The sequence below is a fragment of the Daucus carota genome, chromosome 5 (assembly GCF_001625215.2).
Source record: "Daucus carota subsp. sativus chromosome 5, DH1 v3.0, whole genome shotgun sequence".
NCBI lineage: Eukaryota > Viridiplantae > Streptophyta > Magnoliopsida > Apiales > Apiaceae > Daucus > Daucus carota.
Genome location: NC_030385.2, coordinates 31,000,848 through 31,012,974, shown reverse-complemented (window position 1 = coordinate 31,012,974; position 12,127 = coordinate 31,000,848). Strand labels below are relative to the sequence as shown.

General features: G+C 35.4%; 2 protein-coding genes across 2 annotated transcripts; one reads left to right on the top strand and one right to left on the bottom strand.

The window, feature by feature from the left end:
- Positions 1-827: 827 nt before the first annotated feature.
- On the bottom strand, positions 828-4,228 carry LOC108221566 (protein FAR1-RELATED SEQUENCE 5-like). Its single transcript, XM_017395434.2, has 4 exons — positions 4,126-4,228; positions 2,594-3,491; positions 2,239-2,497; positions 828-2,051 (listed from the first exon to the last, which is right to left on the bottom strand). The coding sequence occupies exons 1-4, from the start codon at positions 4,226-4,228 to the stop codon at positions 828-830; spliced, it is 2,484 nt and encodes an 827-aa protein (XP_017250923.2).
- A 1,568-nt stretch (positions 4,229-5,796) lies between these two features.
- On the top strand, positions 5,797-12,063 carry LOC108221565 (uncharacterized). Its single transcript, XM_017395433.2, has 15 exons — positions 5,797-5,805; positions 5,917-5,983; positions 6,085-6,159; positions 6,262-6,353; positions 6,435-6,486; positions 6,591-6,659; positions 6,750-6,794; positions 6,887-7,075; positions 7,181-7,237; positions 7,321-7,377; positions 7,467-8,378; positions 8,457-8,915; positions 9,003-9,255; positions 9,346-10,361; positions 10,430-12,063. Exons 1-15 carry the CDS (start codon positions 5,797-5,799, stop codon positions 12,061-12,063), a joined length of 4,986 nt encoding a protein of 1,661 aa, XP_017250922.2.
- Positions 12,064-12,127: the final 64 nt, after the last annotated feature.

Below are 12,127 nucleotides of genomic sequence, written 5' to 3'. Positions count from 1 at the left end.
GATGAAGAACAGAAAATCTTGAAAGACAAACTGATCAAATATCTGAAATCAAGGGAGGATAAACGTCTTGCAAGATTTCTAAGTGAAAGCAATGTTTTTCAAGTTGTAAATGAACAAAGAACAGAAGATCTATAAATCATTCTTTGTCTCCATCTGTAAGTATTATTTTTCATCATTAATTTTTGCATCAGTAATTATCATTGTTAATTTGTGCATCTTGGTCCCTTGATAGAAGCAATAAAATAAAATAATATATTTGTACTTGTTCATACTTAACCATGTTCATAATAAAAGATATTTTGAAAAATAAAACATAAAAAATAGACATATAAAGTCTAATTCTATAACATAACCAAATATTGCCAGTTTTTTTTAATAAATGTAGTTGATTCCACTTTAGAAGCAAAAAAATAAAATAAAATAATATTCTATATTATTCATGTGTTTCATCAGTATTTGATTACTACATCAGTATTTTATAATTCATATACTATGATGCAACTATAGAGTCAATTAGAAATCACTGTCTCTAGAATAGTTTTTTGTGCATCAGGAATAGATACATCAGTATTTCTCATCAGTATTTTCATCAGTATTACAACATGACAAGTCAACTGACTCTACATTAGAATCAACAAATCAACTCCAACACAATGATACTTGAAAAATCAATACACAAAATTAATCTAATAAAAAAAATACTGATTATATCAAAAATATTAAAAATCTTCACATTCTGAATCGCCAAACAACAATATTTCTTCATCACAAAATACTAACAACACAAAACATATCTACATTTTGAGAGTAACTACTAACTATACATACTAACTAGTCATATTTTGAGAGTAGAAGCTAGGACTAAGAGATACTTGTATATTAGGAATAGTTGGAATCTGCTGATTAACAAGGAGTTTCTTCGGACAGTTGCGTGAATCATGATACCCAAGAGTATGACAAAATTTACATGTCCTGGTTGGTCTTTTCTTCCCATCACGACTTAACTCTGCACCACCAACAATTCTTTTACGACATCCTTTGTTATTACTTGGCAGTGGTGGAAGTACATTACTTGAACCTGAAGGCCTCACACCAAAAATCTCTTCCAGCATATCATCTTTTGTTGCCGGACGTTTATCAAATTTCTCTTCAACTCTAATCCTCAAGCACTTCATCTCATCCAACAAATACTCTAAACCTTTCAGGTTATTGCAAACATTATCAACACAAGCTTGATACTCTGTCCATATCCTCATTGCAATTTCTCTGCTGATATGCCCATCAGTAGCACATTCGCTTTCATCAGTAAACTTCAATTTGCAAAATCTCTCTGCATTCCTCATCCAACGCTTACATATGAACTGATGTGGGATTTTATCAACACCCCACAAACTCAAACAATAGAAACAATGACGACACAGATAGCCTACTCTGGTAAACAGCTTGCAGGAACAGCTAATATCATATGTTGACAAACAAAATTCAACCTCAAACAACTTACCATTCAAGCTCTTATCACAAAGTAAATATTTATTCACGCCATCAGTAACAATTGGTTGCCCACCAAGACTGATATGAAAGCAACTGGCTTTTATTTGTTTTTGAACCTTATAAAACATACTTCGAGTATAAAGGCAAGCTGCATGCTTTTCAATAGCCTTCTCAGTAATAGATTGTGGAATACAATTCTTGTCAGTGGTGTTCAATTTGTTTTGGTCATGAATTTGTTTGTCAATAGCACTCTCATAACACAAGTAGAACTCTGAAAGAGTATCCCCTTTTTGGACGAAATGATTAAAGTAGAAATTACTGCTCTCTGACCTTGAGGTTGTTCTCAATAAGGCTCCCATTGGCTTGTCCGCAAAGAAAGCAGGAATCCATGATTCCCTCATTGCATATATCTCTTTCAACCAGACATGTTCACTTAATCCAAATTCCTTAAGCACATCATCCCAACCTTTTTCAAACTCAGGAACAGTCAAATGTGATGACCAAACAAACTTATTGAGTTTTTCCATAAATCCCGTTTCTGCACAGAACACAGGACCAACCTACATTCACAATATCAAAAACAACTGATAAGGGACCATGCAGAGAATTAATCATAAATAACAAAAAATTAACTTAAAATAATACAATATATGATTCTGAAGTGGAATTTTTTCCTAAAACATTTTCATACAAATATGTAATAAGAGAAATCAATAAATTCTACAATAGAATCAAGGATGATTATACCTTGGCAGGGAACTTTTGCATTATATGCCACATACAATAACGATGAATAGAATGTGGGAATGTGTTAGCAATTGCAACTTTCATCCCAAGACACTGATCAGTTATTATACATTTTGGTGGACGGCCAAATGCTTGAAGAAACATCTCACAAGCCCACATGAAATTTGTTGCATCCTCATGATTTAGTAATGCAGAAGCAAACGTAACACTCTTCCAATGATTATCTACTCCAATAAAAGGCACGAATACCATTCCATACCTTTCACACCAAAAAAATTGTAAAATTAGATAACAATGAAATTATTCAAAAAACTCATAATTTGCAAAATAAAATTAAACTGCATATCAAACTTACTTATTGGTACGGTATGTTGCATCAAAAGATACAACATCACCAAAAACTTCATAACTCCTACGTCCTTGAATATCAGCCCAAAAAAGACGGGTAAGATGACCGTTTGAATCCGTCTGATATTCGAAAAAAAATCCTCCATCTGATACGTCCCTTTTGTTTTGAAACTTCTGTATCAGCATATCAGAATCATGTTTGCCAATATATAATTTTATATCTCTCATCCAGTTTTGAAAATCAACAGCGGTTGCCCCAACTTCAGAGTAGGATCCTGATATCGACTTGAACAAATTGTGAGCTCTATACGAGCCTATGTTTGATTTCGCAGCATCTAGAACAAATCGGCGCTGAAATGAAGTCATAGATCGATTACAAAGTAGAAATTCTTTTCCTGATGGCGATGCTAGACGATGGTTGTGAACTTCGATAAATGACGAAATAACATACGCATTGAAACCATTGTACTTGAGAATAATTTTTGCTCGACAGTCACATCTCTTTGTCACCGTCTTCCTCCTCTTGACTTGCAGTTGAACACTAGTTGATGCATGAGATGATTCTGAATTAACATCAACATCCTTTGTCATGGATGTATCGTGATGGCCTCCTTTAGAACAAATTATGTACTTGGTAACTATAATACCATTCCTGACTTTTTGTGTTGATTTACGAACCTCAAATCCACCATCTCTGCCATAATCAGTATAGAACTTAAAAGCCGACTCAATGTCTTTAAACAGTTGACCAGGATATGGTTTAAGTTTGTCATCAGAAACTTTAGGATTCCACACTTTAGAGCTTCTACTAATTGACTCATCAAAACCTTCTAAGCAATCCTCAACAAAATCATGAAGAGTAGTATCACAAACATTATCAACAACATCAATACAAACAGAATTGCCTGCAAAAATAATAAAAAAAATATGTCATCATATAACATTCTAACATATACAGAATTTTGAATATATCATATGATTCTATAATATAATAATCTCATTAATATAATTTCATTCTATGTCAAATCCTGATGAGAATAATCATCAGGACCTGATAACAACTCATCAGTATTGGAGAATAAAAATATATATTCAATTTATAGATTCTATAATAGAAGCATTCATATACAAAATTTTGATTGTATTATATGATTCTATAACATAATCATCTCATTAACATAATTTGATTCTATGTCAGTTCCTGATGAGAATAATCATCAGGAACTGGTAACAACTCATCAGTATCTACAAACAACAACAATATTAAACATCAAAAAATGAATACAAAAAGTAGAAATTTAAAAGTTCCTAGCTGTTTCTTACACTAATCATCAGTATCTCATATAATCTCATCAACATTATCTATCAGCAACAACACACACGGATAATTCGGAAAAGCTTATATGATTCTACAGCGGCAACAAAATTTAATAACAAAATCTTATTCGATTCTATAGTAGAACCATAAAAATCAAATTTTTATCTTCAAAAACTTATTTCAGTATTATTTATGCATAAAGTAGATCTATTGATTCAAACCTGATGATGATTGAATGTCAGCAACTTCGCGAAAATTAGCTTGATTTGAGGAAAACTGAGCTTGATTCGAGCAAAACACAGTTTGATTTGACGAAATCTCCATATCCGATAGCTTCAATCCACTGACAAGGACGAAGTTAAAGAAACAAACGACGATTCAGCGCGAGGATGAAGAGAGATAGTATAAGAGATAGAAAGAAAGCGAGATGGAGAGCAGCGATCGAAATCGCGCGAGATAAGAAATCGCGCGAGATATATAGAGAGAGAGAGAGAGAGATGAAATAACGGCAAATAACGAAAATAACGGACAGGGCGAGAGAGAAAGAGTCAGTTTCCTAATTGAACATTGTTTATGAACAGCCGTTAGATTTGATTTAGATCTAACGGTCCAGATTAATAGAGGGGGTTCTCCACGAGACTCCATATAAGATGGTTCTCCATAGAACAAAGGCCTATATATATATATATATATATATATATATATATATATATATATATATATATATATAGTATATATTTATTCTCCATAAAATAATAAATTGGATAAATTAATATTTTTTATAATATAAATAGTATATATTTATATTTGATAAAATAATGGCTCGATAAATTAATATATTTTATAATTCAAAAATTTCTATTAAAAAAAATAAAAATTCTAGAAGTTATATGGTATAATTGAGAAAAATGACCCTCATTATTATAAATATCCAGAATATTAAATTTTATGTTTTATGTAACATTTTATGTTTTATTGAAAACAAAAACGCTACACGAAGTACTGTTTTCTAGTTTCATGAAGAGGCAAACGCTACACAAAATTACCTTTCAAGTATTTCTTTATAAAAAAAATATATCTATAATCGAATCAGTTGAGGGTTAGAGTTTAGGATTTTCCTAAAACTGTCGAGTTTAGACCCTAAATAATTCTAAATTTTAGGGCCGTGAAATCCTATAGCCTGGAAACCAATTTAATATTTATAAACTAAAATGCAAAACGCTACATCATATAGTGTTTTAATTTTAAAATGGTAAACAGAGTTGCATTTTACGTGAACAAACTATATAATGTGGCATTTTAGTATTTTCATTTTTTTACTTAAAACGCTACACGATATAGCGTTTTACGCTAAAATGCAAAATGTTACACGATTTATCATCTCTGAATGATATTGAGTACCATTTATTCATATCGTGATATTTGAGATATTAAAATTTAACATATAAATTTGTGTCAGTTTGGACCTAACCGCCTAAAATTGACGCCTGCTATTTATCTATAAATAGATAGTTACTCCTACCATTTTGCATGGCTTTTGACCTCCAATGCCCCTCATCCCTTTATTAATCACATGGTCCTGCCATTGAACCACTTCTGTCTGCGTCACACGTGCTACTGCTGTAGTAGAGTCGTGCACGTGCACACAGCACATGCTTAATGTACAATACACTTTAATATTCAAAATGGCGGGTGAAACTGTTGGACAAAGGATCATACTCTAGGACAAATCTTATACCACTCTTTTCTCACTGATATGTATCTTCAAATCTTTTACATAGATTGTTTGAATTTGAATTTCAAATGCAGAGACTTTTTCCCCCTCTTATATCAAAAAATCAGTCCGATTCATCCTAAACATTTACCTTTGAAGTATCGCGCTCTGGATTTTAATGGCTGAGGTTAGGTCCTTTGTTTTTTTGTTTTGCCAAGTTTTCTGTTTGTCTAATTTGTTCTACATGATTCTTCGCTCAAGTACTTTTTTGTTCATCAATCATGGGTGTTTGAATTAGATTTTTCAGTTTGATGATGGATGTCCTCTGGGTTCTGTTGCCGGATCCTCAAACCCAATCGGAAAGGGTAATTTATTGTTGAAATATATATTTTTTCATGTCCTCATATTACGACGTATGCCATGTGTTTGTTATAATTACCCAGTATAATGAAAGTTCTGTAATCAGGTAAATCACCAAGGAAGGTTTTGGCTGATGTTACTAACCAGCAATCTACGGTTGCGCGGACTTTTCATGGCAGAGGTATGACCCCAGTTCGCAGCACCTGAAATCATTCTTTTGTATCTTGCTTGGTTTTCGTTCAATTAATGTTATGTTCCCTCTATATTGCTGCACACAATGCAGTCAACAAACCTGTTGCCACTAATAAAGGATTAGCTGCTGCATGCAATCATTGTGCTGCAGGATCAACTCTGTCTGTTGACTTAGGAATCAAGGTTTGTTTCTATTTTTGTGTTTCAATTTATGCTCTTAAGTTTATTTTATTCTGGGCTGAAAATGAAGTTTCTTTTTGGTAGGCGAACGTGCATCGTCCAAGCCTTGGAATGTTTTCATCTGAAAACACAGATCGTAATTACTTTAAAACATGTTGCTGCTTTTTAAAATGAGGTCTTCTTAGCCATTTCAGTTTTTTTATTATACCTCATATCCAACCCAATTGTATCATTTTGCAGGTAATGCTCATGTCTCTGCCGACATGAATGGAAGAAGCTTTGGAATGTTTTCATCCGAAAACACACATCGTAAGTTCTTAAGAATGTTTCTGCATTATACATTAATTCCACCTTTGATTTTTCAGTTAGTACAGTACCTCATATTGTATTTTTTTTCAGCTCATACTCAAACTTCTGCATTGCAAGCCAACTCTCTACCAGATGGTTTTTTTTAAGATTACTCTGTTTTTTTAAATTCTATTTTCCTTTATTTATGGACAAACACTAGCTATACAATTGAACGGATTGCTCTGCAGTTTTCCAGGATAAAAGGAGGAAAGCTGGGTCTGGGTGCCCTCAAGGTGAAAGTAAACATGGCCCTAAAGTGAAAAGGAAGAAGTCTACAATGCAGAACCCAGAGAATCTGAAGAATATCAGTCGCAACATATTTGATGAACTTACAAGCCAAGTTATTAGTCACAATATTGCAACGCATCTTGACGATGGTAAGTTCCTTTGTTTTTTCCACTACAGAACATCAGCAAACGTGTCTCCTTATTTGCTTCAAACAAATACAATTGTTTTTTAATGATACAAATTTTACAATGCAGGAGAATCTTCATTCATAGCTGATGATGAGTTGTACGATGATTTTCTAGAAGTTGAGGGTAAACTAAGTTACTCTTCAGATATCTAATTTCACCAATTAAACCTATTAGTTATCTTCATAATTACTCCACATGTTTTCCAGATTATGATGAACATTCTGATGAATTCAATCGCCGATATGAGAGAAACCTCAAACCTGGTAGTTCTCGCAACCTGTATTTTCTGTTCATGTGAATCTTTTTGGTATTGATTGTTTGTTGATCATGTGACAATCGTTATTATTTACAGTTCCAAAAGGGTACGGCTTTCTTGGCCCTCCTACCGGCAAATGTGCAAAATGTCAGTCAATTATGTGGAATGAGGAACGATGTAACAAAACTGTTAAAAAAGGATTGTTCAAATACAACATCTGCTGTGGCAATGGGAAGATAAAGCTCCCAGCAGCTCCAAGAACCCCATCATACTTATGGCAACTTTATAATGACCCAGTCAAAGGTCCTCACTTTCATCGTAACACACGTGTGTACAATTCAATGTTTGCCTTTACGTCAACCGGTGGGAATGTCGACTCATCTATAAACAAAGGGGGCTCACCTTATGTATATAAGTTGAATGGTCAGAATCACCACCTGTTTGGGGCTTTGATCCCAGACGAGGGAAAAGATCCAAAATTCTGTCAACTATACATCTATGACACTGCCAACGAGGTTCAGAATAGGCTTAGGTGGATTGAAGTTGATCGTTCAGATGAGATAGATGAGGAGATTATCAGTGGATTAATTGTAATGTTGGATGAAAAGAATGAACTGGTAAAAAAATTCAGGAGTGCTCGAGATAGGTTTGAAAACAATGAGGTTGTGGAATTGGATATATTCTTGAAAGTATCTCGCGCTACTGATGGAAGGGAGAATCGCGTTGGACCTTCAAATGAAGTTGCTGGAATTCTGGTTGGAGATCAAGAAGAGACTGATGAGAGTCGTGATGTTATTGTTGATGATATCAAATCTGGACTGCAACGTATAACCAATATTCACCCAAAACTGATGGCGTTGCAGTACCCGCTTCTCTTTCCATGTGGTGAGGATGGCTTTCATTTAGGATTAAAATATGAACCAACCGAAGAACAGCGAGGTAAGACCAGAGAAAGCATTACGTTGAAGGATTACTATGCATACAGGCTACAAGTACGACACAACGAAGGTATTGGTTATATAAATTGTAATCTCCCAATTGTTTTCAGCGTTTGTTATTTTTAACATTGTAAAAAATATGGTGTAGGCATGACTCCCAGACTTGGTGGACGATTATTTCAGCAGTACATTGTAGATGCGTTTTCAACAATCGAGCAGGCGCGCCTGTGGTGGTTCAGAACTCATCAAACAACTTTAAGGAGTGAGTTATACAGTCACATCTGTGACTCAATTAGATCTGGTGATTCAGATAAATCCAATCTTGGAAAAAGTTTCATTTTACCAGCCGGCTATGTAGGTTCAAAACGCTATATGCAACAAAATTTCCAGGATGCTCTTGCTGTTTGTCGTCACATAGGGCATCCGGACATTTTTCTGACTATGACGTCAAACCCAATGTGGCCAGAGGTTATTGAGATGATGAAACTCATTCCATTTGGCACACCTGTTGACAATCCAGATATAATAGCTCGAGTTTTTAAGCTTAAACTGAATCAACTACTGAATGACATTCGTCAGGATAAGTTCTTTGGTACATGCATTGGAGGTAATATACAAATAATCCAAATTTATAATTCAGATATCCATCACAAATTTTTTTAATCAACTAATTCGGTTTATTCATATTTCTCAGTCATGTATGTTGTGGAATTCCAGAAGCGAGGACTACCGCATGTCCACATGCTTATATGGCTTGATGCTGAGTCTAAGATTAATTTGAAACGAAACGTTGACCATTATGTTTCCGCAGAAATCCCTGATCCAGAAACAGATCCATCGGCTTACGAGGCAGTTAAGCAGTTTATGATTCATGGGCCATGTGGACCTGAATTTCCAAAATCGCCATGCATGGTTAATCACAAGTGTTCAAGGCATTTTCCCAAAAAGTAAATACACACTAACTTTGTACAATTGGTCGATTTAGTCATCACACTGTAAATATCTGACTTTAATGTTTGTTACACAATTTGTTTTAGGTATTCAACCAGCACAAGTTTTGATGAATCCGGTTTCCCCATGTACAAGAGATCCAACTCTGGGATTACTATCAAAGTAAGAAATGCAGAGCTTGATAATCAGTGGGTTGTCCCCTACAATAGAGATTTGTTGGTTAAATACCAATGTCATATTAATATTGAGATTTGCTGTCATGCTCGGAGTATAAAATATTTGTTCAAATATTGTCTGAAAGGCCCTGATAGAGCAACTGTTGAAATCAAAGGGTCTCGACCGGTCAAGAAAATTCAGCCAGAAGATCCTGTGGACGAGATTCAACAATATTTTGATGGACGCTATATTTGTGGTGCCGAGTCTGCATATCGTACATTTGGTTTTGATATTCATCACAGGTCCATATCAGTTGAACGTTTACCTTTCCACCTACCCAACAAAAGGCCCTGTACTTTTCGATCGGACGAACCTTTGAAGAAGATCGTCAACCGTGAGAAATCACGCAAAAGCAAGCTTGAGGCATACTTTCTTCTGAATACCATTGATCACACTGCCAGACAATATACATATGATGAGATTCCAAAGCACTATGTTTGGAACGACAAGCAGTGTGTGTGGTCCCCTCGCAAGAAAGGATTCCAACTAGGGCGTCTAACCTACTGTCATCATAGTAGTGGCGATGTTTGGTATTTACGTATGTTACTATCTAGGATTAAAGGACCTCAATCATTTGAGTCTTTGAGAACTATCAACGGAAAAATATACAAATCTTTTCAGGAAGCTGCTAATCATTATGGCTTTCTCAATGACGACAATGAATGGAATGAAGTTATTTCAGAGTGTGCAAAATGTGGATTTGCATCACAGATCAGGCAACTATTTGTGCATATCATTGTCAACTGCCAAGTCAATGATATCTTCAAATTGTGGTCTTCACATATTGACTCAATGACTGATGATATACTATACCACCGAAGGAAGACCTGTGGCAATCCAATGCTCATTCTTTCTGATGAAGAGATCCAGAATCATGCACTTGGAGGTAAATAATTTTAAAATTAACTTTCAAATTTAGTGTGCAAAATTAACCAATGCAATATTTTCTTTCAGATGTTCATCAATTGCTAAAGGGTGTGGGGAAGAGTTTGTCTGATTTCCCAATGCTGCCGCAACCTCCTGCTATTTACTTGAGCACTGGAACTAATAATCTTATTTTGGATGAGACAAACTATAATATTGAAGACATGCGTTCCAAATATGAGGCATTCATCAAGGATTGCAACCAAGAACAGCTAAGAGTTTTCGAAGAGGTAATGCATTCAGTAGAGAACAGAGAGGGTGGTGTTTTTTTTGTTTATGGGAGCGGTGGTTGTGGTAAAACATTCTTGTGGAAAACATTGATACACAAGTTACGGTCTGAGCGTAAGATTGTGTTGCCTGTAGCGTCATCTGGAATTGCTGCTACTCTCCTCCCAGGTGGTCGTACAGCTCATTCTCGCTTTAAGATTCCAATACTTCTTGATGATTTTTCTATATGCAACATTTCACACGATTCTGACATTGCTGCTCTAATCAAAGAAACCAGTTTAATTATATGGGACGAAGCTCCAATGACGCATCGATATGCGTTTGAATGTCTGGACAGAACATTGCGTGACTTAATGAAAGTAGTTGATCCTCAACGATTTCATCAACCATTTGGAGGAATTACAATCGTGTTTGGTGGTGATTTCCGACAAGTTCTTCCTGTTATTCCATTTGCGCCTCGTGCTGATGTTGTTAATGCCAGTATCACTCGATCACGGATTTGGAAATTTTGCAAAGTTTTTACCTTAAACCAGAACATGCGTTTAGGGCAATCAGATGATGAACACTGTAATGAGGTTTTGCGAGAGTTTGCCAGCTGGGTTCTGTCTATCGGGAATGGTTTGCTTTCAAGTGCATATTCAACAGAATCCAATCTCAGTGAGTTTGATATAGATCTTCCACAGCGCTACTGCAATATGTCAACCTCAAACTCCATTGACAAAATGATTGATGCCGTTTTTCCTGATATAGAAAAGCAGTATCACTCCCCACGTTATCTTGGCGAAAGAGCGATACTTACACCAACCAACAAGACTGCCTCTCATATTAACTCTTTCATTGTGGATAAACTACCTGGTGAAGCAATTGCATACTTTAGTCGAGATGAAGCTCAAGAATTTGGTGGTTCTGAAAATGAATTCCCTATGTGTTTCCCATCTGAGTACTTGCACAAACTTAATATACCTGGTATTCCTGCGCATGAGTTGATTCTCAAAGAAGGTGCAATGGTAATGTTGATGAGGAATCTTGATCAGACAGTAGGCCTTTGCAATGGTACCAGAATGATTGTTACAAAATGTCTAAAACACTCCGTGCAGTGCGAAGTTATATGTGGATCATCTGTTGGTCTTCGTTTTTTCATACCGAGGATCGAGTGTTGTCCCAGTGACACAAAGCTGCCATTCAAATTTATTCGCAACCAACTTCCACTACAGATATGTTACGCAATGACTATCAACAAATCCCAAGGGCAATCTCTCTCATTCGTTGGTTTATATCTACCCAAACCAGTTTTCAGTCATGGTCAATTATACGTTGCTATCAGTCGGGTTACCTCACCTGAAGGTCTACAGATATTCATCGATGATGAATTTGGCAAATGCACATGCAGAACCAAGAATGTTGTATATCCAGAAGTGTTCTACAACATATCATAGTATTATTTCAAGTTAAGATTACTTTCCCCCCCTCAGATGTTCGAGGTGCATGAACTCCTTTTGC